Source organism: Puma concolor, chromosome E1 (assembly GCF_028749965.1).
Source record: "Puma concolor isolate L17-30 chromosome E1, mPumCon1.1.hap2, whole genome shotgun sequence".
In the NCBI taxonomy this organism is placed as follows: domain Eukaryota; kingdom Metazoa; phylum Chordata; class Mammalia; order Carnivora; family Felidae; genus Puma; species Puma concolor.
Window position 1 is genome coordinate 32,571,825 of NC_141680.1, and position 26,636 is coordinate 32,598,460.

The 26,636-nt window shown below is 42.3% G+C and overlaps 1 protein-coding gene across 6 annotated transcripts; it reads left to right on the plus strand.

The window, feature by feature from the left end:
- The first annotated feature begins 289 nt into the window (after positions 1 to 289).
- MMD (monocyte to macrophage differentiation associated) lies at positions 290 to 26,636 on the plus strand. Of its 6 annotated transcripts, none has more exons than XM_086686917.1 (8): positions 290 to 600; positions 5,489 to 5,710; positions 8,235 to 8,316; positions 11,906 to 12,066; positions 14,966 to 15,040; positions 16,795 to 16,896; positions 17,925 to 18,025; positions 18,728 to 18,797. In XM_086686917.1, exons 2-8 carry the CDS (start codon positions 5,556 to 5,558, stop codon positions 18,787 to 18,789), a joined length of 738 nt encoding a protein of 245 aa, XP_086543043.1. In that variant the 5' UTR covers positions 290 to 600; positions 5,489 to 5,555; the 3' UTR covers positions 18,790 to 18,797. The 6 variants fall into 6 exon arrangements, with proteins under 6 accessions (XP_086543043.1, XP_086543042.1, XP_025773594.1 ...); XM_086686914.1 differs by lacking the exon at positions 17,925 to 18,025 and adding an exon at positions 24,756 to 26,636 and having other exon boundaries at positions 301 to 600; XM_086686916.1 differs by lacking the exons at positions 14,966 to 15,040; positions 17,925 to 18,025 and adding an exon at positions 24,756 to 26,636 and having other exon boundaries at positions 296 to 600.

Below are 26,636 nucleotides of genomic sequence, written 5' to 3' on the forward strand. Positions count from 1 at the left end.
CAATTTCTCCTCCTCTCCCCTCTGCCCCTTCGCTTTCCCTGGTCCACCTCGACCCCTTCCAGGAGAGCGCCGCCCTTCCAGCCCTCCTCCTCTCCCCCTAAGCCCGCCCCTCCGCCGCGAGGCCCCGCCCCCAGCTGCGAGGCCCCGCCCCTCCGCCCGGACCCTGCGGGATGAATGGCAGGTTTGCCGCCGCGCCGCTCCGGGTGCTGATTGGCCGTCCGGCTCGGTGACGCGCTGGCGGCCGCGGGCGCACGCAGGCCGGCGGAGCGGGCAGGGGTGGAGCCGGGCTCCGGGGCGGGGCGCGGGTGCCCGGGGGCGGAGGAGCCGGGAGGCGGGAGGCGGGAGGCGGGAGGTGCGGGGGCCGTTTAAGCGGCCTCCCTCCCGCCCCCAGCCGCCCGGTCTGGCCCCGACCCTGTCCCGACCCCCGGCCTGGCCCACTCCAGCCTGCCCCGCCGAGCGGTCCGCCGGGCACGCGGGCGGCCTCCGGAGCAGCCCAAGCCCATGAGGGCCGCGCGCCCTGCCGCCGGCGCAGACGAGACGGAGCTCCCGGCCCCCGAGGAGGAGCGGAGGATCAATGCGGTTCAAGAATCGATTCCAGCGGTGAGAGGGATGGCGCCCCTGCCCCGCCGGCCGTGCCGGCAGCGGGTCCCCGATCCCGCCTCGTCCGGCGTGGGTCCCGACTCCTCACCTGGATCCATCCCCCCGCGGATCCCGCGCCTTGGCCGGGGACCAGCTCCCCGGGGATTCCCCGCCCTGCCGTCCCCGGGCGATCCCCTTCCTCCCAGCATCGGGATCTCGTGCCTGACCCGGGTTCCCGGACCCCGAACCCCGAGCCTGCCCTCCTCCCACGGGATCCCACTGCGCACCCGACTGCATCCTGCCGACCCCCATCCCGGCAAGTGCTCGTGCCTTGCTCTGTGGACCCAAACCGCAGCCGCAGACGCCGACCCCGGTTCCGCCAACCCCGGCTGTGGCCTCCACCCCAAATCCCCAGCGTGGGGGGCTCCCGGGGCGCGCGGAACAGGGGTCGGGTAGCCGCTGCGCCCTGTAGTTTGATTTGTCGTAAACCGGGGTGCTGGGCGTTTTAGTGCTTTGTCTGTGATCGGTCCTAGCAACAGGGAAACTGAGGCATGCTCCACTGGGTTAGCCTTGCCCAGCCAGGTCCGGGCCTTGCTGGTTCTCTGAGCTTGCTGGCTTAGCGTCCAAGGGCGGTGCTGTGTTGGGCACTGCGAAGGGGCAAGTTAGCATTCGGGTGGTAAGAGCTGTTTGAGGCGCCTGTGTTAGGAAACGAGGAGGAGGAACCGAGGAGGCGCCACCGGAAGGTTGGCCGGCAGCTCATTCACTGGAGGGCTGGTGGGAACGCCAGCCTAGGGAGGCACCGTGGCCTTAATCCCGACTCGGGTGTCTGCCATTTAGCCATGGATGGGGGCTGGCCCATGGTTCCGAGAGGAAGCTCTGGGCTTTTTTTCTAATTCTTCTTCGTTTAAGTGGGTGAAAGTTCATCTCCCCTGTGTTTCACTCTCCATCCTTTGTCTGAATCTGTCAGCCGTGGCCCCATTCCCAGACCTTCACTAGCAGGCAAGCTTGGTGTGCAGTAATGGGAATTTGAAAGAAGACAAGGAATGCATGAAATCCTCCAAAGAGGTTATTGTTGAGGTTTTAGACGTTGCCTTTTATTTCAGAATTTCAAACTGTACTTTTTTTTTTTTTTCTTTCCAACCTCCTAATCTTCCCATGCCCACTCACCCAGTATGCTTCTCTCATTCCTCCCCCCAGGCCCCAAAGGTAAAGGAGCCAAAAAATGCATAGGAAGAGTTGGGGTGGGCTGTGCCATTAGAAGGGTGAATCAGTTTGAAGACTTGGATTAACTTCTGAATATTGCTCATCACTCAGGGTGTTGAATGCCTGGCAATATTCCCCAGGTGGGAACATGGTATCATTGCTTCTAAAGGCAAAAAAGAACCATGATGTCTGGCTTTAGAACTGAAGTCAGGAATGAAGATTGGAGGGGTCTTAAGGGAGAAAGGAACCTGCATTGAGACATGATTGGTAAAGCTCTGTGCATGTGGTTTGTTTGATTTGGTTTTACTTCTTTGCACATCTTGTGCTCTTCCTGTTTTCAGAGAACAGTGGAAATATTCTGTGAAATTACCCTTCCTTATTTGATTGAATTTGTATTTCTTTCCTGTCCTTTGAATTCTCCTTTAGAAAGAAAAAAAAAAAAAGCCCCCCCTTTTTTTGCCCAAACGTTAAAACAAATCTTCAGAAAAATGAAAAGAAAAAAAAAAACACCTTCATTTAGGATCCCACTATCTCAGTTGGTTGAACTACTTTTTGCTGGATGCTAATTTATCCAGCCCTTATTATCACTGTAGTAATGTGATTTTGCACTCCACTTCTTTCATTTAAAAATGAAAACTAGAGGTATTTTCTTTTGGTGTGGCATAGACTTTGTAATTTTCTCAGTGACTGCACAATAGGAATGGATATTTAACATGTATTTTTTGGATGGCATCTACACCTACCCTGATTTTCTCTGAAGATTGAATGATCACGTAATTGCTTGTTTTTCTATTACAGACTAGACTGGAAAGCCATTTCTAAGGATAAATTTGTACTTGGTTATGAAGCCTGCAAATACAAATTAATTTAAGAAAAATCCTGGTTTTTGTGGTCTACAACATTAAAATGTTGAGGGTGCTGTTCATCACCCCTTAGAGCCTTGTTCATTATGTATCTTTTGAGCATTCAGAAAAGTTATAGGCAGGTAAGTTACAGAAAAACTGGAGGGAAGGACATACTGTCTTTGATTTTTTTTTTTTTCAACGTTTATTTATTTTTGGGACAGAGAGAGACAGAGCATGAACGGGGGAGGGGCAGAGAGAGAGGGAGACACAGAATCGGAAACAGGCTCCAGGCTCTGAGCCATCAGCCCAGAGCCCGACGCGGGGCTCGAACTCACGGACCGCGAGATCGTGACCTGGCTGAAGTCGGACGCTTAACCGACTGCGCCACCCAGGCGCCCCGGACATACTGTCTTTGAATGCATGTGTCTACTTCTCCAGATAGATTTATCGGTACTCCCTTGAAGAGCATTTGATTGTAGTAAAAACATTTCATTAGGCTGTAGTTTGTGGCTGTGCCTAAATTACAAGAAATGAACACCTTGCTGGTTTGTTCTTAATAGAAACTCGGTGGTCATTGTGGCTTTGGATAAACTTCTATGGTTCTGCCATTTCCGCAGAAGGCTGTAAGGAAGTGTAGCCCACTGTGCTAAGCGGAGGGTTTTATGCATGCATGGCTTCTCAAAAAGTTTAGGATATGAAAAGTGCCACTGGGACACAGCATATCTTCCACATTTGAGTCTGACTCCACGCCCTCCCCCCCACCCAGAGTCATTTTCTCCCTATGGCAGCATCCCTGACTGATCAGAATAGCTGCTAACATTTATTGAGTACTTACTTGTGCCAGGCAGTGGCTGGGTATTTGCATATTACTCGTCTCCTTCTCAACTCTAACCCTGGAAGATAAATGTTATACCCATTTCATGGAAGAGCAAATCGAGCTAGAGAGTTAAAGGGAACTTGCCAAAATCACATGGCTGGGAAAGGGCAGACCCATTTATTTCAATTCAGTGTTTTGTCCCTCTCCACCACCCACCGCTGCCAGTTCGCCTGTTTCTGTCTCCCTGCCCACACCACAACATCCCTGTGTAAAGCGCGGAGGCTGAGGGTCCGCAGAGCCTCTACTGTATTGTGTTGGTATATATACCCCTTTCTCCAGCCTTGCTACTGAAAATCCAAGAAGGATGCTCCTTTCCCCAGCCCCAGCCTTGTGATCTGATAACGTGGTAAAGTACCTGATTCGTGAGCATTAGGATGTCTTCCAGGACAGCCTGTTGCCTTTTTTTAAATTTTATTTTATTTTTTATTTTTAAATATGTTCTCAGAACACTGAATTACAGGCATGGAGTAGTCTTCTTATATATATGCCTCTCTCTTATTCAATAATTAAACTAAATGCCTTCCACCACTATCATCACCTCTGGCAGTGGACACTATTCCTGAACACCACACCATGCTCACTCATAAACTGGCTAATAATAAGGTGCTGTGTGTCGGGGTTGGCTTACGTTGCTCCATCAAGTGATGTTGAAAGAGCCCTTGGAACGTCCATGGTCTTTGCCTTTTCATGAGACTTAAGGTTCTTTTGGCCCTAAGACTGCCTGTTTCTCTTTATTACATACAGAACCTGTTGGATCCCCAGTGAAACTAATTGACAAGGGGATACCTCTCGATTAAGACAAAATAGTTAAGCGACAGCCAGAATTTCTATTTATTCACTCAACACTTATTAAGTTCCAATAGTAAGCCAGGCATTGTGCTTGGGATTGGAAAGAAACGGTAAACAAGAAGGGCTTCGTGGAATTCACATTACCATGGGGAAAGATGAAATAAAAAATACAAAACTGGGGAAAAAAAGCCCAATTTTTACTAATTCTGGTAAGGGTCCTGGTGGGGTGGGGAGGGCTGAAATGATACTTTAGGTAGGATGGTCAGGAAAACCTCTGAGGAGCTGACACTTGAGCTGAGCTTGACAGGTGAGGAAGGTTGAACCTTCTGGAGAAGAACGTTAGAGGCAGAAATAAACAGCAAACACAAACGCCCTGAGCCAGACAAGACCTTGGTGTTTTAAGGAGCAGAGAGGAGGTGGTGTAGCTGGAGGGTGGAAAGTGGGAGGAAGGTGGCACCCTGAGGCTGCAGCAGTGGTGGGGCCCAGGCCACCAAAGGCAGGTTTTAAGCTAGAGTTGGGGTGTGTGCTATGATCTGGTTTTCATAGACTATTGTGGCTGCCAAATGAAGAAGACAGTATATGGGGGGACAGGTAGGGAGACTGATGAAGAGATTTGTGTTTTATAGATCAGAGAGGTCGATGTCTTGATGTAAGGTGGGTCTGTGGAACTGTCTAGAATAGGCTGATCTGGAATATACTTGGAAGTGGTATTGACAACACTTGTATTTGGAGAATGGGGAACACCTAGGAATCAAAGACAGCTTCTGGGATTTGACCTTGGGCCTCAGAGATCTACAGATGAGATGCGGATCTAGTCTCTCAGAAGGCCCAGTGCTTTGGGCTATCTGTTCTTTCTCTCCAGAGTTTTGAAGTTTTGTCACCTTTCTCCCTGAGTAAGGGAGAAGCAAGAGAGAGTGTTGAAAGAAAGTGAGGAGATGAGTGAACAAACGTGACTAAAAACTTTATAGAAGTGTGGTTCCCACACCCAGGATTAAATCGCCTTCCCTCAAACCCAGTAAAACCCTCTGGAAACTCTCTTCTAGGGTTACTCCGCCTGAAGTAGAGGCAGCTTCCATACATGGGCACTGTTTTCCATAACACTTGAGGACCTTTCTCATTCTTTTTGAAGGAAGAGAATAGAATAGGTTCCTTGTGTGGGCGTTGATTTGCATTTTACTTCTGCCTTTCCATTTAGGTCTTAGGAACGATTTCTTCAGGAGGCTATGTTGGAGGCTTGATTGTACCCGGCAGATCAGAGACAAATGGACAAATTGCACTGTCAATTTCCCAGCAGAACATGTTGTGCCATGGTTTTCACTGAGCCCCAGACAGTGATGGGCTTCTCGCAGACTTGCTCTTCGCTGGTCTTAGAAGCAAATCTGGCTCTGTCCATGAGAGACTACCTGAAGTCACATGGGTGGGATATTTTTCTCTACAACTTACGAGTTTATTTTTACCCTGAGTGATTCCGGGTGGGCAGGGACTAAGCTGTCATAAACGTGGCCACCCAGCTTCTTTGCTTTTAGGAGAAAATGTGAAAGTCTATCCCTGTTGCTGTGTAATGGCTTGACTATTTTTAGATTGGGCTGCCAGAGATATAAATTGCTATTTTAGTCCTCAGCCTGGTGGTGGGTAGACAAACCCTACTTACTGCACCCTAAACAGAACACTCTCAATCTACCCTCCACCATCTTGTTCTTTACCCTTTAAAATTCTAATAGGGGGCCCGGGTGGCTCAGTCCGTTAAGCATCAGACTCTGGATTTCAGCGCAGGTCATGGTCTCATGGTTCATGGGATTGAGCCCCATGTCCATGCCGACAACATGGAGCCTGCTTGGGATTCTCGCTCCCTCTTGCCCCTCCCCCGCTTTCACAGGTGCTCTCTCAAAATAAATATTGAAAAAAAAAAAAAAAAATATATATATATATATATATAAAATTCCTAATAGGTTATGTGACTTACAGCTCTGTTATGTCTCGGAGTAATGATGAGGTAGATCCTTGAATGCTTGGGACACTTTGAAAGCATTCTTCCCAAGAGTGCAATTATTTTCCCCTTTACTAATAACAGCTCTGTAGCAACACTCTTGCCCCTTAGGAAATTAGTAAAATTATTTAAAGGATTATCAGGGGAGAAAAAGATTTATTTATGTATGTGCGAGAATGTCTTGGATAAAATCTGAAGCTGTTAACTGCACGTTTCTGTTAAACAGTTTTCAGACCATCTGGCGAATTCCATTCAATCCGTACATATTCTGCACACGAGTTAGATAACTAACTCATTGGTGGTGCAAGTGAAATATCTTCACTGTCCCAAATTCATTCCCCAGTGGATTTTCCATCTGAACTCTCTATATTGGGTTAACAGGAACTGCTGTCTTCTTTTTTATTTATTTTCTGTAAGGATAACAGGCCCTTTTAATTCAGGGAGAAAATGCTAGTCTTTTGTTCCTAAGCCAGGCACTGATTAGGATGCCTTGACCATGTGCTTCAGCCAATTTTTGGCATCCTGGCTCTGCCATTTGGTTCAGCCTGGTACCATTTTTTCATCATGGCGATTAATAAGGTGTGACTAGTCAGAACTCATTAGTGGCAAATAACAAAATCTCCCCCCTCCCCCATCTTAAACTAGCTGAAGCAAAAGGATAATTTATCCTGCAAAGGCTGTTGACATCTTGCAGGCTCCAAGCCCAGGAATGCAGTGGCGCCTCTGAGACCTGCGTGCTGTTGGGGTTCTTTTACCTCTGTTGGTTTCTCTGCATCTGCTTGCTTCTTTCAGGCAGCCGCTTTTTTTTTATCTGCCTGAACTTACATCTCCCCTTTTCCAACAGAACAGACAGAATAAACCAGCATCCCTCAGAAAACATGGCACGGGTGTGGGTTGGATTTGGGGAGAGCCTCACCTACACACTGAAGTGGAAGAATGCTTCATGGTTTTCACTGTGCACTTGTTTCCACAGAGTTGGCCCAAAGGGAAGTGTGGAATATGGGTATGTGTCTATATGTATAACAGATATTGGTATTTAGATACATACACATATTTGTGTGTATATGTTTGTTTTTTTTAAGTTTATTTACTTGGGGTGGGGAGGGGGGTGGCAGAGAGAGGAAGAAAGAGAATCCCAAGCAGGTTCCGCACTTTCAGCGAGGAGCCTGATGGGGGTCTCGGACTACGAACCATAAAATCAGGAGCTGAGCTGAAGTCCAACACTTAACTGACTGAGCCACCCAGGCGCCCCAAGTATATCTGAATTGTATAGCCAGAGTATCAGGTAGTAGTCTTATATTTGGATTTGGAAGCAAACTTTTAATTCAGGAAGAATGCAGGTAAAAACATATCTCTTGTTTAGGCAGCCTAGATGCAGCCCAGCATCATTTATTTAAGCTCTCTGTGCTGGCACAGGTAATACAATATAGGGAAACTAGTTGGATGGGCCTGCTAATTGTGGAATGTAGGATGTAAGGATCGACATGTATAAAGGTTTATGCATTTTGAGAGAGAAAATTGAAGCCTTGTATTGTGTCCCTTTTCATCGAATGGCAGCTACAGGCATTTAAAGTTTAGAAAAATTCCCTTGTTTTTTTCCCCTAAGATTTAAGATTTGGTTGTGCCTTTTTTTTCTTTGTAATTTTTTTTAGCATAGGGGTGGGGTATGAGTTGAAGGGGGTGGATAGGATTTCTATTTGCTTTTGGTTGGTAGAAGGTTTTTCTTTTGACTAAACTGAAAGAATACTTAATCCAGTGAACTAAGGCATTTGCTTTCAGATCATGGTTGTTGGCTCAGTTTACACCTGTTTGGTGGCTTTGTTTTTGTTCCCATAACTAGGTATTTCTAGCAGTCCCCTCTGCAATTAGAATGGACCAAACAATATTGGCAGCCTTCCCCATTGTTCTTCACACGCTTTGAGCTTTTTCACGTGATGTCTTTTTGTTTGGACAGGTTCATGAACCACCGGGCCCCAGCCAATGGCCGCTACAAACCAACCTGTTACGAACATGCTGCTAACTGTTACACGCATGCAGTGAGTATGCGTCGTCTGCCTTTTGCATCCTTCCCAAAGGGCCCCGGTGGGAGGGCGGGCTATTATCTTTAGTCCCCTCAGCCCAGTTAGTTGGATGTGCCTACCTCTGTGACCTTCGCTCTCCGGATATCAGTGCTGGGTCATGTTACCAGAAACTGTGAACATGTCGAACGCTTTGAGTGCTCTGATCTACAGTCAGCAATGTTGGTCCTAAACTGACTTTCTCTGACAAGATCTTCCTTAAAAGAGCAATAGTAGTAAGTACTCTAGTTATGGGAAAACCAAAGAAAACTAATTTATGAGGACTGTCACCTCTGACATGAAGTGAATCACCCTTTCAAGACGATCAACTGTGTTCGTGTGGCCAGGAGAGTTGACGGTTTTGATGAAAAGGGTGCTTTTTCTTACTAAATGATCCCTTGAAACAGGTAGGCACACCGTCCCAACCTCTGCAGTGCCCATATTATTTCACATTTTGAAGGAAAAGCTGATTTGATCCCTAAATTCTTAGTGAACTTTTTTTTCCTTAAAAAGCAAAACATGCTCATTATAAAAAACTTATAAAATACTGAAGAATATATAAGAAAAACAAAACTACCCAGACATAAATTAACACTTTGGTACATTTCTTCTACTTGCGTGCTGTGTTCAGGAACGTGTATTTTCATGGTTTTCCTGTTAATGTATTATTGACATTTTCTTGTGTCATTGTGAATTTCCTTTTATCTATGGCTTAATTATTCCCTTTGAAAGTTGCATTTACTGAGACTTTTGAAGGAAAGATTGTGGCTACATAGTCTGAAGATACGAAATAGAGAAGGAGGCCAATTTAATCCTTTCATGACCAGTGTTTAGAATAGGCTAATGTAACTATTTTAGACAACGTTAGTACAATACATAGGTTACATACATATGTCTTAAGAATTAAATTTGCCTGAATTCCAGTTGTGCCTTTTCTTGTCTTTAATCTTCCCTAAAGAATAGTTCTAGTATTTTCTGTAACAAAACAATGATGCCAAATAACCCCCAAATAAACTTTGTGGTTTCCAGTGGACTCCTTTATAATCTAATAGAACAACACCATTTGGTAATTCCTTAGCATAAATCCAAGTTTGTAAAGCATTGGTTTTATGTACTGTAATGATGGAATTCACATATTACTTAATACTGAGACATCATCCTCATTTATCACTGGATGTCCTTGTGCCTTAGGTGCTAAAAAGACTTTTATTTAAATAATTAATATGCTTGAATCTAGCTAATGAGAAAAATTACTAGCTGACATGCTTGCCCTGGATTCTGTTGAAGAGCTTCAATAATGAAATTTGGAGTAACCTCTCTAGTGGACAGTCTCCTTAGACCCATGGCTTAGATTCTGGGGACAGGAAAGGTTCAGTGGAATTCTCTAGACTTGATGTGACCCCTGTCTTCACTTTAGTGACACACTTATGTAAAGTGAGCTTTCACCAGAGGGTCAAAATGTTTAGAGTACCAACTTGGACTAAAGAATGCACACCTAATTTGATTGTCTCCCAAACCTGCAGGATATCCAGCTTTTATTCTTGACCAGATGTTCGATGAATTTAACAGCTAAAAGTAAATTATTACTTCTGAAGATAATTGCCCATAGACCCATAAGAAAAAGTTGTGTGCTTGTATGTGTGTATGTAAATCTAGGGCAAGATTAGGATATAAGGAATATAAAAGCCTGAATAATAATTTATGTGGCCTGTTCCTTCACTCATTGCTCCAATATATATCCATTATTTTTTTCTATTTACCAATTACAAAACACTGATGAAAGTTACAGGTATAGTGCCTTGATAATTTCCATACCACTGATCAATAAAAGTAATCAACGAAGTGTTTTTTACTTAGCATTATATCGAGCACTTAAACTACTTAAATATCATAGTTTGGCTATAGGGATGCACAGTTCACCTCTAGGAATATTATTTGCTAGAGACGGACCAGATTGGTCCCTCGTGTCTTCTGGGTATGTCATAAGTTAAGGAATACTTGTAAAAAACAAAGTTAGGGAAAAACTGACAAAACCTCCATGTTAATTTTTTAGAAGAGAAATGTCACCTTATTAAACTTTACTAAACTGTATCCCTAATTTTTGAATTTCCGAGAGCAGTAACATTTCTTCCATCATCATCATTTCATTTAAAGAGAGGGTATTTTAACATGAAAAAGTAGAAAGGACATAATCTCAGAATAAATGAAGTTCTGTCTTATTTTTTTTTAATTTTTTTTTTAATGTTTATTTATTTTTGAGACAGAGAGAGACAGAGCATGAATGGGGGAGGGGCAGAGAGAGAGGGAGACACAGAATCGGAAGCAGGCTCCAGGCTCTGAGCCATCAGCCCAGAGCCTGACGCGGGGCTCGAACTCACGAACCGTGAGATCGTGACCTGAGCTGAAGTCGGACGCTCAACCGACTGAGCCACCCAGGCGCCTCTGAAGTTCTGTCTTATGAAGAACTTACCTTATTGTCTTTGATTTTTCTCATACTGTCTGGGCCAGTGAAAACTTCAGCATTTGAATAGTTAGTGCTGATCTTATCTAGGGGATAGGATATTTTTGTTGCAAGAGGGCAAAAGTAGGTGATGGGGGTGTGGAGAGAAGATTGCTAAATTTTGTATTCTTTGCCAGGTACGTGTACTCTAATATCTAATAAAGTAGTTTATTTTTTCCTGAGGATGTGTGTTAATATAAAATGTTTGCTCCTCTTCAATTTTACTGAGAACCTACAACGTCTCTAAAAAGATGGAGTCTTTAAAAGAAAAAAATTCACTAGTCATACTCATACTCCTACGACAGACATTGAAATCGGTGTCCATGTGGAGTGTAAACTATGGTACAGGAAACAAAAATCCCTGTAAGGTTCTGGTTTCTTAAAATTACTCGAGTAGATGACAGGAGAGTGGATTACCCTTGCTTACTTGAAAGGTGCTATTAAAAATGAAATAACCCAAAAATGCTTTCACTTTGCAGTAGTTCCCAAATTGGTGGAATGATCCAAAGTAAAAATCGGGACATATGACTTGCACCGTTCATTTGTGTGTGTGTGTGTGTGTGTGTGTGTGTGTGTGTGTGGTGTGTGTGGTGTGCGCATTAGGATACTTACTGACTCGATTCATTGGCTTAACCCTTTGCTGAAATATTGAGATGTCAGTAGTTCATGGGGGAAATAGGAAAGAACATTTAAAAGCAAGACCTCCCTGGGAAATCTGGGTATATGCTTGGCATTTGAATATTTGAAGTACCTACTCAAAATCACATTAGACAATAGGATGAAATCTGTTCTTCCGTGATGAAATCAGGATAAAGAACATCTGCTTTGCAACAACTGAGTAATGTCACATCTTTTACTGCTGACTTCAGTACCTGCTGGTGGGCACGGTTCCTGGGCCCTGAGCAGCCATAGCTGACAACTCAGTGTGGCTCTGGTGAGGATTATCCAGGAGAGGCAAATGTTTAAAATTATCTTTCTAAAATTGTCCCTGCTAAACCTGTGTATTTTTAACAAAGGTCTCAATTTAGGAAAACCCAGGATATTTACTTTTCTTTGCCTTTCCCTCAGTTCCTCATTGTTCCGGCCATTGTGGGCAGTGCCCTCCTCCATCGGCTGTCTGACGACTGCTGGGAAAAGATAACTGCATGGATTTATGGAATGGGCCTCTGTGCCCTCTTCATTGTTTCCACAGTATTTCACATTGTATCATGGAAAAAGAGCCACTTAAGGTACTGTGGATAGCACGCTATTTCAACAGATCAGAATAGTTGACTCAGGTTAGCCTCCCGTACTGGCATGTTTCGTCAGGTTGAAGCAGTAGAGGAGCTAGATGTCTTCTTGCCTTGTATTCAGGAAATTACCTATGGATTGGACAGACTCTGAGGACCCCCATATGTATCTAAGAAAGCTGGCCTTTCTCAGAAGCCGCCGACAAAACCGCACTGTTTCCCCAGGACTTACAATGTGGAATCCTGAGACCTCTTAATGTTGTCGGGTGCGCCAAGGATGCCCTTACAGCGCAGCAGCTGTGGGGTAGTGACAGAGTACAGTGAACTTGGAGTCAGCCCAGCCCTGCCACTTACCCTTTCGGAAGTCCCCTGACCCCACGGAACCTCTGTGTCTTCATTACTAAAATGAGACTAACAATGCCCGACTTGCAGGGTTCTGTGATAGGTGAATGAGACAGTGCATGCCAAAATCATCTGAAAATTGCAAATGACCAGGACTTTGTAATGTAAGGAGATTTGCTACAGTTTGGGTTTATTGTCTTGCAAAGTTCAGCTTCCAGAATTGGGTGCTGTGTATCTGTTCAAACAGAGTTCACAGATTTTGCTACGATTAGCTGTCAGGTACTTTCCAAACCATACCAAGCCCGTTAGCCTCCCAACGAGGACATAAAAGCATTCCTCCTCTGGGTGAAGGATTAATTTGGGGGAATACAAGAGATGCAGCACACCATTCAGTTGCTTATGGAATAGATTCTGTACAACCCCAAAGCACAACACTTCTTCTCAGAAAAGGAGTATTCCGAGCAGACTTAGAGTGCTTTAAAATAATAGAATATAGCTTTCGGTTTTACAGAATGTCCAAAGAAAAAAATCTCAAACATTCAGACAATCCAGTATTTAAGAACAGGGTTTGAGGTTCGTGAGATGATTACCGGTCTCCTTATGTGTGGAGTCATAGTTTCATGGCAGGAAGGATTCTTAGGGGTCATTAATCCAGACCCCTTAATTTTCACCAAGGGACACTGAGGCTTAGAAGTGGTCTACCTTGCCCAGGTCAGTGACCCCCAGCAGTGTCTGATCATCCCAGGACCTCTGACTCCCAGTCCTGAGGAGTTTTTCACCACACCCTTCTCAGTACTGCTTACAGTTACCAGCCGGCCACCTTTGCCTAGAAGGTGGCAGTTCCTTGGGCCAAAAATGAAACCACAGCATCAGATCATGAGGGCTTGCTGAGGCATACTCACAAGAGAGCCCCAAAAGTACCCGTCTCTCCAGCACACACTGTCACAGAGATCAGAGGCCAGAGCACTTCGTTATTGTCCTGGCACAACCCAGTGCCTGTGGTTGTCTCGGCTGACTTGGCTTTGATGTCTAGACTTCTGAATCAATAAAGAGTTGTAGATGCATACTTGAGTATTCAGGGCTCTCTCCCAGGGGCCGGAGAAGAAGGTGTAACAGAAACCAGGCTCTCTTGAACCTTGAAATAGCACTGCTAGAATCATGAGCCACGTGTGGATTTTTGCTCTGTCTTAATTTTTTTATAGATCCAAATATAGCCTTAATTTATAAAGGCAAGGGAATGAGCATTTATTGAGTACCTACTATGTGCTAGATACTATGCTAATGAACACATGGTCCACGTGATCTCATTTAATGCTCACACACACTCTATGATAGAAATGTTGTTATGTCTATTTTCCCTGTGTGGAGAGTAAGGGTCAGAGAAGCCGGTCATGGATCTTGAATAACATTACAGGTCTGACTTTACCTTCTGTACCAAGAGCCTAATAATCTAGAGAGCAGAATCAGAAAGGCCTCAGACCTGGCTAGGAATCACAATCATCCAAAGGGTTAAAAAAATAAAATAAAATAATAATAATAAGATTCTTCTCTTCCCTCCATCCCCTACCCCATGTTCTAGCCCTTTTATACATTACAATCTTCTGGACTGGAGTTTGTGACTATTTTATAAGCTCCCAGGTGATGGTGATACGCAGTCAAGTTTGAGAAGCATTAATGTAGTGTAAGCCTTTGAGACCTGTGACCTAAATTATTTTGCCTTCACTAACATGACTAACGCTAACCGTGACTAAAACGTCCTCAACTTGCTTTGGTCGACATTGTGTGTGTGGTGAGGCAAAATGTAACAGTAGCACTCCACCAAATCACAGCTCTCACCACTTGGACACTGAAAATGGATTCAAGACGATGCAGTGCATTCACACTTTTAAATCACTTCAGTAAAGGACAGGTTCTGTCTAATCCATTTGGGGACTAGACCTCAGTGAGCCAGATCTTTGTACACTTCCTGAATTTTCAGTTTTGGAAGGAGGAACTCATTTAGAAATCCAGGTGGCTACCTGCTTGCAGCAAATATGCCTCTTAATTTTTTGTTTATTTGTTTTTGTTTTTGTCATTGTTGTTCCTAAGTTAGTTTCTGAATTTCCTTTATTACAACTTATCATCTACATTAAGCTATTTGAAGTGAAACATTCTTTGAAGGTATTCTAAAAAGGCATGAAAAACCACTTCACATCCTGCACTATGACAGGGGTTGAGGGGTGGTCTGCCCTCGAGGAGTTTTCTTTCTCAGTTACATAGGCTCTAAAAGAAATGGAAAACCTCAGAAAAGACAGGTTTTGTTTGTTTGTTTTTTTGACCACTTTGGAGTTCCTGATTACTGTATCTCCTATATGGTGAGTATCGCATGTGCAAGCTTAAGAGTAATGTAAAGCTTTTACTTGTGGCTTCATAATATTAAAAATACCTTTGAAAGCCAAGTTATAACTGCCCCAAGGAGCTAGAACAGGAATGGAAATTACAACACCTTGGAGTGATAACCCATGCTGCCAGTCTGAAACTTTTCTGAAAACTTGCTAACTTGTTTTTCCCCCACTAGGACAGTGGAACATTGTTTTCACATGTGTGATAGAATGGTTATTTATTTCTTCATTGCTGCTTCTTACGCTCCATGGTAAGATACCTTCTTTCTATTTTTGAAGGTAGCATTTTGGGGATAGAATTTCTGTCCCCCTTCCCTCCCTTCCTCGGGTCCCTGCCCCAGCCCCCATGCATATGCCCCCCCTCCCCACCCCCACCTCCTGCCAGTACACATGCATACATGCTTTTTTAAATTTTTTGTTTACTTGGGTCAGATTGCAGATTTTAAGGGGAGAATGTTACTGCTGTTCAGAATACATACCTGGCACTGGGTTATTCAAGAGGAAGCACTAAGAACTTGTTCGTAGGTAGCATTCTGTCTTTTGAAATATGTCACCCTTGCTTTCCACATTCTTTTTCTGCTTTTTCTGCTGTTCATAATACTTGGACATCTAATTGTTTAAGTGGAAATGCTGTAAATACGTGTGAGGAAAACAAGCTCGCTTTTGAAATTTACCGTTTTCAATTCACAGCACGGTAGCTACTATATATGGAGTACATGTCTCACTTCTTTAGCTTATATGAGTAGAAGAACTAAACAAATTAGCTGCTTAAAATATCTAGTATTCTGGCGCAGTGGGTGGAGCGTGTGACTTTTGACCTCAGGGCTGTGAGTTTAAGCCCCGCACTGGGCATACAGATTATTTTTTTTTTAAATTATATATTAAAAAAAAAAAAATACCTAGTATTCTCTTCATTTTTTCTTTTTTTTTAATCTTTCTGCTCTTTTGGTACAGATCATGTAGAATCTGTTGTTGCCTTGAAACCTAAATTAAAGGAACATTCGATTCCCTCTATGAAGACATGATCCAGTTTTAAACACTCAGAAATTCATGTTGTGCCATGAACTGCTAGAGTCACTAGAAACAACAGGCCTCTACATTCTGACTTACGCAGCATCCATCATTAAAAAGAAACCTAATTGTCTGTTGGAGTAAAAAGTGTGTTCCCTCTCTAATACTTGTCACTAAATTACAGGTCTGTATCATATTGGAGCGAGAACAGTTACAGGCTTTGGGGAAGTGCTCCCCAATTTAAGTAAATAAAATTTTTTAAAGTTGGCTGAGGAATCAAATATTACAGTAAGGAACTTGTTTTCATGTAGTTTTCAATAGGCAGGTGGTGCCTTTTCCATCTGGAAATAATCGTTTTGTAGTCGTAGCCAATCAGAATAACGTTTGGTTTTCTTCTCATGTCCATTCTTAATATGAAATGAGTACAAATGAATTTGCAGCATCTTAAAACTCAAGCTTTACAAGAGTCCACAGTTAAAATTCTGACAAAATGTCTTTCATAACATACGTTGGGCTAATTCATGTTCTCTCTTGGCCGAGAGATTGGTAATGCAGATACTTGGTCTGTGTATTAGGTATCCGCTGTGGGTATGTGATCCTGGCCCAGGATTTTGTTCAGGGTTCTCATTAAGCTCTGTAAGCGGTCCGCTTGCAGATACATTATCAGAATTAAGCTAATCTGACAGCAGTCTGCCTTATAAGGCAAGTCAGGCATCACAGGTGTGATGGGACTCACTTCATACCTCCTTTTAGCTAGTTCTATTTTTAAACCACATTGGAACAATTCGAAGTCTTAAAGGTCAACTGACAATTTTATCTTTATTAATTTTGCCCAAACTGCCTAACTACTTCCATGGCATGTTGAATGCCTTTTCCTCCTGGTTTTATGCTAGCGCTTGCTCCCCCAGTTTTCAGGCCTAGAGGAAAACACGGGTCCTGTGAATTCCCTTCATTTATCACTTCTGTTCTTTGTTGTCATGTTTACATTTTTTAGGTTAAATCTCCGTGAACTTGGACCCCTGGCATCTCATATGCGTTGGTTTATCTGGCTCATGGCAGCTGGAGGAACCATTTATGTATTTCTCTACCATGAAAAGTAAGAGAACGTAATTTACATTTGATAGTTTAAAAATTAACTGCCTAAATTTTATCGACATTACAACATAATTTGCTTTATATTTGCACTTCAAAATAGTAGAAATACATAAATAGAATATATATTGCTTTTAACAAATCTTTGAAACCATTTGGTATTCGTTGTTGGTAGACAGATTGCTGTGGAAAGAACTGAATGGCACACATGTGACAGGAAGCAGTTGAGGGACAATCCTCAGGTGACTGGCCTTATCAGCGAACTTAGCCTTATTCTCTGTAATCTACGCTTAGCCCATGAGAAAAGTAATTGCTTCTCAAGCTTTCTGTGAAGATTGAAGATAACAGATAAGAACAACACTTATCTAGACAGGAACCCAGAAGATGTTCCAAACTAAGCTTCCCTGAGAAAGGGGATATTTGGAGAGGCATCCTAATCACAGGGCACATTTTTTAACCCATTATTCATTGCCCATAGTCAGAAATGTGAAGCAATATAAAAAGGAAAGCCTATTGAGATTTAGCATCATGGCTCTAGAGGAGACCTGCAAAGTCATCTATTCCTGCCTCATGGTTAAGAAAAAAAAAAAAAATGAGAACATTTAGGATGTGCATCAAATTAGCGATTCATGTAGAATTAGGACCCAAGTGTCCTAGTTCTTGTTCCATGGCTCTTTTCATTACTTCAGATGCCTGAATTTGAGAAACCCACAAGCATGAAATCATTGTCTTTGAATACAGTTTATTAGCTTACCTGTTGTTGGCAGAATGGCTCTCAGAATTGAACATGTTGTGTTTATCACAAAGTATTAAGTTATTTTCTCTTTTCAGAAGAAAATGGTAGTTTTCACTAACTTCTGACTTTGAAATTCACTTCAATGCATTTTTTACTACAATTAGCAGTTCTGAGTGGTGTTATGTAGTGTATATAAATCCAAGAGAACAGTTTGCTTCTTGGGCTTGCACCCCTAACTTACATCCTTGGATAAAATAGAAAGTAGAGTAAAATAACTATCTTTTCTCCTATTCCAGGCTTCCTAATGTAAAGCAAACCCACAAACCCATTCTTCCCCAGGTCCCTGATAAGGTTGCTTCATGGTGGACTCTTGAGTATAAAACATGGAGAATGAGATGTGAGTCACCTATGGCCATTCGGTTGGGCAGATATTAGGGAGTGCCTAAAGTGCCAGGCACTGTGGTAGGCTTTGCACATCCAAACATAAATGAAATTTGGCCCCTGCCTCCAGGGAACGTAGAGCCTCCTTTGATTAGGCTGAAATGCAAGTTAAATTTCAGTGGAGTATATTTCTTAGTGTTTTCGGACATTCTGTAGCCTCATGGGATGAGCCTTACAAGTTGGGAGTTTGTGCAGATGAAAAATAAAGAGACAGAAAACTACATGCTCTTCATTCCTTAGGGCTCCTGCCCCTCCGCCACTGATAAGCCTGGCCCCATATGGCATCCCTGTCCTGTCCATCATGATAATTTCAGCTTCTTGTAGCTGTGGATTGGGGCAGTAATGAGGGCAAACACTGGGAGATTGGAAGCGGGAAAATGCATGGTGGATCGGATGCAACGGTAACTCCTTTTGGCAGAAAACATTTTCCAAGTTGCTAATGGAGTTTGATGCTATTTCAGTCCTGAGAGGAATGCTAGTTCACTCACTCAACTATAGTGTTTTAATTAGAGCCCTAATGGTCTACTGGGAAAATATGGTTCATTGGGATAGTTGAAGACTTTGCATTTCTCTTTAAAAAGAAAAAAGGGAAAGCTGGTATGGGACTGGACTAGGTATTATAGGAATACATAAAATGAACTGCCTTTCTATCCTGCAGGTATAAGGTGGTTGAGCTCTTTTTCTATCTCACAATGGGATTTTCTCCAGCTTTGGTGGTGACATCAATGGTAAGAAATGGCTTCATAATTTTAGTTATTTCACCTAATTTCCTTTTTAATTGCTGGGATTCTTCATGTGTGTATAGATATGATATGTAGTTTTTCTTTCTGAAATTATGACGTGTCCATTAACTAGAGACTCCAAAGAAAAAGTATGTAAATAGCAAAGCGCCAACAATGTGTTTAACTACTGTTTGGAGTTTAGAGAAGTTCTACACTGAAGTGTGTTTCTTTCCATATGGCAATCTTCTGTATGTGTTTCTTTGGATAACCTCATGGGTTATGTTATCTTTTGGATAACCATAACCATAACCCATGAGGTTATGGGAAGAGGGGTATTTCTGCCCGAAATGGTGTCTTAACCCTAAATCCACAGAAGAGGGTAAATTTTTTTATGTCTTAAAATGAAAAAACTATAAATTACTGACTTTTTAAATCCTAAGAATTAGAGGGACCAGAAGAGCTCAGTTGTGTGAACATTTTATTTAATATTTCCCAAAAGTCTTCACTTTTACTTTTCTTTCACTTGGTTTTAAGTCAAATTATTTCTCTTTCTTATAAAAGTGCTTTTTTATTTTAACTTTGCTTGAAATTTTCTTTTATTTTTTTTTTAATATTTATTTTTGAGAGAGAGAGAGAGAGAGTACGAGCAGGGGAGGGCAGAGAGAGAGGGAGACACAGAATCTGAAGCGGGCTCCAGGCTCTGAACTGTCAGCACAGAGCCTGACGCAGGACTCAAACCCATGAACCATGAGGTCATGACCTGAGCCGAAGTTGGATGCTTAACCAACTAAGCTGCCCAGAAGGCCCTATCTGTTAATTTTTTTTTTTTTTAAGTTTATTTATTTATTTTGAGAGAGAGAGACAGCTCGAGTCTGGGAAGGGAAGAGAGAAAGAATTCCAAGCATGGTCTACATTGTCAGTGCAGGGCCCGATGCAGGGCTCAAACTCATGAACTATGAGATCGTGACCCAAGCTGAAATCAAAAGCAGATCTTAACTGACTGAACCACCTGGGCACCCCTCTGTCAATTTGAAAGAAAAACAGCATTATGGCCTTGTGATCCCATCCAACTGGTTACTTTGTGCCATTAGCTTAGTACCATCAGCTCCACTATCCTACCGTCTACACTGTTTGGCATTAGCCACTATGTTGTTAATTAAGGAACTCACACTGTGTCCAGTTTGAATTCTTTTCTCAGTCTATAGAGGTCAGAAGACTTGTATCTACCGTTTCACTCCTGAGCTCATGGGCATGTTATAAGAATGTACATAGGTCCTGCCCTGGTCACCAAAATACCTGTTAAAGGTTTAGGAGTTACAGGTTTGCTTGCTGTTTTCAGTAATATGTCTTATGAGAATGTCACAAGTTGTGTTTCTTTAGGATTAAAGAGCTTTATGGTAGCTTTAATAATTACCTAGCATTAGAAATCCATATAGTTTAGTTGGTAAAGGTATAACAGGCAGTAGTGAGGGGAAGGAGATGAATAATGGAAATGAGAAAATCTGCCTTGCAGGCCATCTCGTTGGAGGGCAAATCAGGACACCCAAAACAGTTTAAGCAAGGTCTGTATGTGTAGGTTACTAATCACTAGAGTAGGACATCAAATAAATTCCCTCTGGCTACCATAAGAGCAGGTTTCTCCAGTATTTTTACTAGCCTAAATCTTGGCATTTTCACAAGTTGTACAGTAGTCAGTGACTAATGTTTATGATAGTCAAACAGGATAATCCTCGCATTTCCCCCCATAGACCTTAGCACCAAGCAGGAAACTACAATTCATGTTCAATAAGAAACTGTCTCGAAGTTTTTATGTCTTTGGGGAAAGTGTAGGCTGCTGTGGGAGCACATGAGCCAAGCACCAGAGGAAATGGTGTTCAAGCTGATTCATAAAGACAAAAAAGGGCCTAGAGATAGTAAGGATGATACAAGTGGAATAGGAAAGAATACAGCATGAAGGGAGCCCTGAGAGGAGAAAGCACTAACACCTTTGAAGAATTGAAAATAGTTCATTGTTCGGAACATGAGGGTGTGCACCTGTTTGAGTGTGCCTCTGGGCATGAGGTAGGTAAGTATGCAGGTAGCACAAGTCTTGTGATAAAGCTGGAGAGCTAGACAGAGACCAGATCAAAAAGAAACTCATGAGCCATATGAACTAACAACAGTAAGACTGGACACTCTAAGCTTTGGTTCTGGTCAGAACCAAATGACTTATTCTTATGCCATAAAGAATGATATAAAACTGGAAAAAGTAGATGAAACAACGGTTTCTTGGTGTTGGACTGCAGACACAGGACTGTATTCCTTGAGGGAACAGAAACCAAAACATGAGCTTCAAATTCGCCCCAGTTTTCTCCCTGGGGACACTTTCCAAACTGGGACAAAAGAAAGGGGAGCCAGAAAGCAGCAGTCAGCGTGGAAGAAACAGAAATCAGCATTTCAGCTACTGAGCCTGCTGCAGTTTTGGGGTAGGATCCTGGAAAGGAGGGAGCTTCACAGAGAGGCATCTCCAGAAATCTACAAAGGGGTTTCCCTGAATCCTTGCCCAGATACTAAGCTGGATTTGCACAGGGCAAGACTCTGCATGCCCAGGTCAAGAGTAGCTATTGAGATTCCAGAGGTGCCTGGTGCTGGAAGATATCAGGGTCCAACCAGCCAGAGTGGCCATGCTGAACAACTCAGGTGTTCAACCGAACCTAGAAAGGTGACCTTCATGTCTTAGGAGAACTGCTCTAGGTCTAGAGTGAGGACTGGCCTGGAATTGCCACAACAAATATACCTGATCCTCTGTACATAAACTGCCTACAGAACAAAACTCAACATTCCTAAAAGGAAGACCACAGAATCTGTACTCCCAAAAGCTTGCGTCCATTTATTCAAACAAATATTACTAGATAAACAAGAAACAAGAAAAGGTGACACCACACACCTAAGGAAAAACAAGTCAATAGAAACAGATCCAAAGAGGACAGAGATGTTGAAATTTACATACAAGGACTTCCAAACATAATGAGTAAACAAATGAAGAATCTCAGAAAAGATATGGAACTATAAAAAAGGAACCAAGTGGAAATTCTAGATTTGAAAATGATATGTTAAGAAAAAAATTCATTGGAGGGTTTAACAACAGATTAGATACTGCAAAAGAAGAGATCCATGAACTTGAAAATGCACAGACATGCTACAGGCTGGGGGAAAATACAGCGGTTGCTTTCTCTATATGTATCTGGTAAAAGACATGTATATGAAATATATAAAACACTCTAAATGAGTAATAGTCCTATAAAAATGAGTAAAACACTTGAACAGGCACTTCACAAAGAAATGTACTCAAGTATCCAGTAGGCCCTTGAAAAAGTGCCCAACACCATTAGTCATCCTGGAAATGAAAATTAAAACCTCAGTGTGCTACCAGAATGTATCCCGTAGAACTGTTAAAATCAAAAAGACTGACAACACCAAATTCTAGCAAAGATGTGAAATAACTGGAGCCCTAATTCATTGTTCCGGGGAGTATAAAATGGTATAACTATTTGGAAAATTGTTTAGCAGTTTATTATAAAATTAAGCATAAACTTATGACTCAACAGGTACTACCCATCAGAAATGAAAACATATACAGAAAGACCTCCATAAGCCCCAGGTGGGAAGAATTGATAAACAAATTATAATAAATAAATCAAGGGAATGCTAAGTGATAAAAAGGAAGGAATGATTGATATACATAAGCACATGCAGGAATCTCACAAATACAAAAAAACAGACATAAAAATATACATACATTATAATTCCATTTATGTGAAGTTCTAAAACAGATTTGGTCTGTGTTAATGCAGTAAGAATAATGGTTACCTTGGTGAAAGAGATTGTCCAGGATTGGGAGGGGGTGTTGGGGTAGTTATCTATCTTGATAGGAGTATGGGTTAGATAGGTGTATGCATTTATCAAAACCCATGGTGTTCATGTAGTATTTATGCATTACACCCTGTAAATTAATCATCAATCAAAAAAATGACCCATCCCTCCCACCCCCCCACCCCACCCCCCAAAAGAATATAAGCTCAGGAACCAGACTGCCTTGATTCAAACCCCATCTGACACTTAAAAACTATGTGGCCTTGAGCAAATTATGAAACCTCTCTGTGTTTTAGTTTTCTCATCTGTAAAGTTGGGATAATAGTACCTAATTTAGGGCTGTGAAGATTAACTGAGTAAATACACGGAAATGCTTCAAACAGTGCCTGCTGTAACAAAGTAATGACATGGGTCATGATGAAAATGTGTTTTAGGATTACCTATGGTCTAGTTCTTTGAAAGTTGATAAATGTGGTGTCTTAGGGAGCTATCTTTAACAGAATGTTATGTCGGAACCAACCTGTATACTTGGCTTGGTCTCATGCTTATTGTTTTAGCAGAAAGAAAAGGAGAGTGGTATCTTTTGGGCAGTGACCAGCTCTATGATTTTGTTCAGGCTACTTCATTACTCTGGTTTTACTCTCTTCATCTCTAAAATGAGGAGGTTGTGTAATGTTAGATGAGTGGCTTTTACTGTTTAGGAATTATATGCCTCCTTAAAAATGTGATGAATACTTTCTAGAAAAAAAATGCCCCTAATGCACATACTAGAGGATTTTGTATAATTAACGGATATTAATTGCTTTGTAACCTTTAGGAAATGATAAATGTGTGGTATTGGAATTTTTTTGTTTTGTTTTTTTTGTTTGTTCTGATAAAAATCAATCTGGCTGACTTTCCATCTTACCAAGGTTAATGAAAAATCTGGAATCAGTCGATTTGGGTTGGCTCCTTCCCCATCTTTTGATCCTACAAAAACCAGGGGGCCTATGTGAACTTTGAAGAAAGGACTGATCCTCATCTGTGGCCCTGGGTCCTCATGCCTGGTTCTTGGCTCATGGTTGTCCATTGCTGCCACTGTCTAGGCACATGGGACCCCTTCACATTGGTGGCTGCATTAGAGCTTTCCCACGCTCCCTGCTGGACTTGGCTGCAGTCCAAGGCTCCAGGGCTCACAAGGTTGCAGTCATCAGTGCCCAGGCCTCTGGGACACCCACACACCTGTCCCTTTCCAGGGCCTCGCCACAATCTGGCTTAGGTTTCCACCACCTTGCAGAACCTGAGACTTTTCTATTCCTAGTCCTCAGGAATCCAGGGGACTGACTTGTTTCATCAATCCACTCCCCCCCCCCACCTCCACCAAACCCTGCTTCTGTTCTCTTTCCCTCATTCACACAGACCAGTTTAATTTTGAAGATGGGCTGAGGTCTTGGAAAACCAAGAGCAACCTAAAAATTCTCTTTTTTATGTTAAAGCACAAAACTCCCTGCTAAGCTAAGAAACACCCAGGCTCACAGACAAAAAGTCCTGGCAACATGTAGAAGGTTAGGAAGTATGTTATCCTTACACGCTCTCTGATCTCCGAGGCCACATGTAGCTCTGATTTCCTGTGTCAGCCATAAGGAAGCTGTAAGCTCGCACAAGCACGGGGGAGTCTCAGAAAAGGAATCGGTGTGGTCCAGCGTTTGAGGAGGATAAGGGAAGTGAAACCCCAGGCCCAGATGTAAATTCTAAATGGAGTGGTGTGGCTGTGCCTTAGTAGGGAAGAAAGCTCTTAAAGGAGAAGATGAAAGCCAAGGATTATACTTTATTAAAATGAATTCCCATGTCTGGATGTGATTGTAATCTGCTTCAACATGCTGTAGATGAGTAGAGTGTGGGTTCCGTAACCCGACTGCTTGCTCCGGTCCAAGATGGTCAACCCCCAGGGTAAATCCAGGTTGATGGATGAGAGGCTTTTAAGTTAAGTTCATGATTACGGACCGGGATTCAGCCTGTGCAGCTACTTCATTGTCTAGAAAATCAGCAGGCTCAGGGGGAATTGCAATTATCTCTTTAGTTTGTCACATCGAGTAACATCAAAACCTCTTTCTCTTTTTCCTCTGTTGACAGAATAACACTGATGGACTTCACGAACTTGCCTGTGGGGGCTTAATTTATTGCCTGGGAGTTGTGTTCTTCAAGAGTGATGGCATCATTCCATTTGCCCATGCCATCTGGCACCTGTTTGTGGCCACGGCAGCTGCGGTACATTACTATGCCATTTGGAAATACCTTTATCGCAGTCCTACAGACTTTATGCGACATTTATGACCAATCTGTACTAGGTCTCGAAACCAGTATTATTTCAATTATGGCACTTGGGAGTGGGGTAAGAGCCGAAGGTTGCACAGAGGGAAAAAGACAAACAAAGACAACTGCACTGACTTCCTTTATATCTTTTGAATATAATTACTGTGAAAGTATAAAAGCTGTGTTCTGGAATTTCCCTCTTCACAGCAGATAAATAAGGTAGTGAATTAATTATTCATTCCATTCCACTATCATGAAGGACTCTGGATAGACTTGGCCAACTGATGTTTACAAAACAGAATTTTGTATTTTAATTTTACAGATTTTACTACATGATTTTTCTAAATTACTAGGTCAGGTTGTAAAAGTCAGTGCAATAACAAAGCTTCCTTTTTAGGAGAAAATTGTTTCTATCACTTTCCCATTAGCTGTGTGAAGAATCATGGACAGAACTTACACTACTTTTACCATGTTTCATCTTGGCATAACATGGTTATTTTTTAAATAGAAAGTTTCGTTTTTTGTAAATTTTTAAAGAATATTTCATCGAAGCGCATCTCTGCGGTTCCTCATTCATGTGAATTTTTGCAGCAAGCTGTCAACATTCCACAAATGAACAAACATTATACCTCTTCTGATAGTTTTATTAAGCATAGAGAAATTGCCAATTTTTAAAAACTGCGGTTTTCCAAACTTTTCTGCCAACCTCTGACTCTGAATTCCATGCTGCTTTGGGCCATATACTTGACCTCGTTTGGTTTACCAGTGATAGAAAAGTATTTTGATATCATTAACTTTTTCAAAGGACTCAACTTTTTCTCTATGCCTTTGCTATGTGTTCTTCAGGGTCCCTTTCAACAGTGGATGAGCATTCATGTCTGTGTTATGATGGTATTATTGGAGGGGCCATCCACGCGAGACTCCTGAAGCGTGTTATGAATTACAGTGAATAGTGGTACTGCCTGCTTGGTGCCCGTCAGTTAAGTCACTGTCACTTAGCTTACTATTATCAGTTTGGTACTCATTTTCAATTGTGGAACTAGATGCACAAATTCACATTCCTATCTTTCCCCTGCATCTCCTGATTTACTTTTTTCTTTTCTGTAGCAAAATATCTAAAAGCATTGTTTGACAGATAGAAACCCATGCATCTGTAGTTCATGGGTTATGTCCTAGCTCAGTGGAGTGGTATTTAATATATCATTTTTGGGTTTTGCCCTCAGTGTCTTATATTAAGATTAACCTTAGTTGCTTTGTTTATTAATCTCCTGTTGGTGTTTTAATAAATGAAATAACCTTGCCTTTAGATTGGTGCTGGTATTGACTGTTTGCAAGTACTGGGTTTGATCAGTGGAATAGTTGGTTTGATGAAACATTTAGGCTTACTCATTGAAGTTTTGTACTGATGCGGCTTCAAAAGAGGGTTTATTTTGGGTGTGCATATGTAGAACTCTCTCATTTGGGAAGAACTGGTATTTGCTGGTGAATTCTTAAACAGGCAAGGCGCCCAGTGATAACACCAACCAGACCACCCCTACCTGCATGATTCTGACCATCCTGATGCCTGTGGTTTTGTGTGTATTCTGTTTTTAATATATTAACTTTTGTGAATTTAAAGTCTGCTCAAAAGTAACACTGTCAAAACCACTAAAATGTATGTAAAAAATTGTGCTGTAGACTAGAATAAACTTGTTACTTGGA

Excerpts from the sequence above, each read along its gene's own strand:
- MMD (XM_086686914.1), top strand. The coding sequence starts at position 5,556 with ATGGACAAATTGCACTGTCAATTTCCCAGCAGAACATGTTGTGCCATG. Across the intron at positions 15,041-16,794 it reads GCTGCTTCTTACGCTCCATG|GTTAAATCTCCGTGAACTTG; the intron begins GTAAGATACCTT and ends TACATTTTTTAG. Across the intron at positions 16,897-18,727 it reads GTATTTCTCTACCATGAAAA|GTATAAGGTGGTTGAGCTCT; the intron begins GTAAGAGAACGT and ends TCTATCCTGCAG.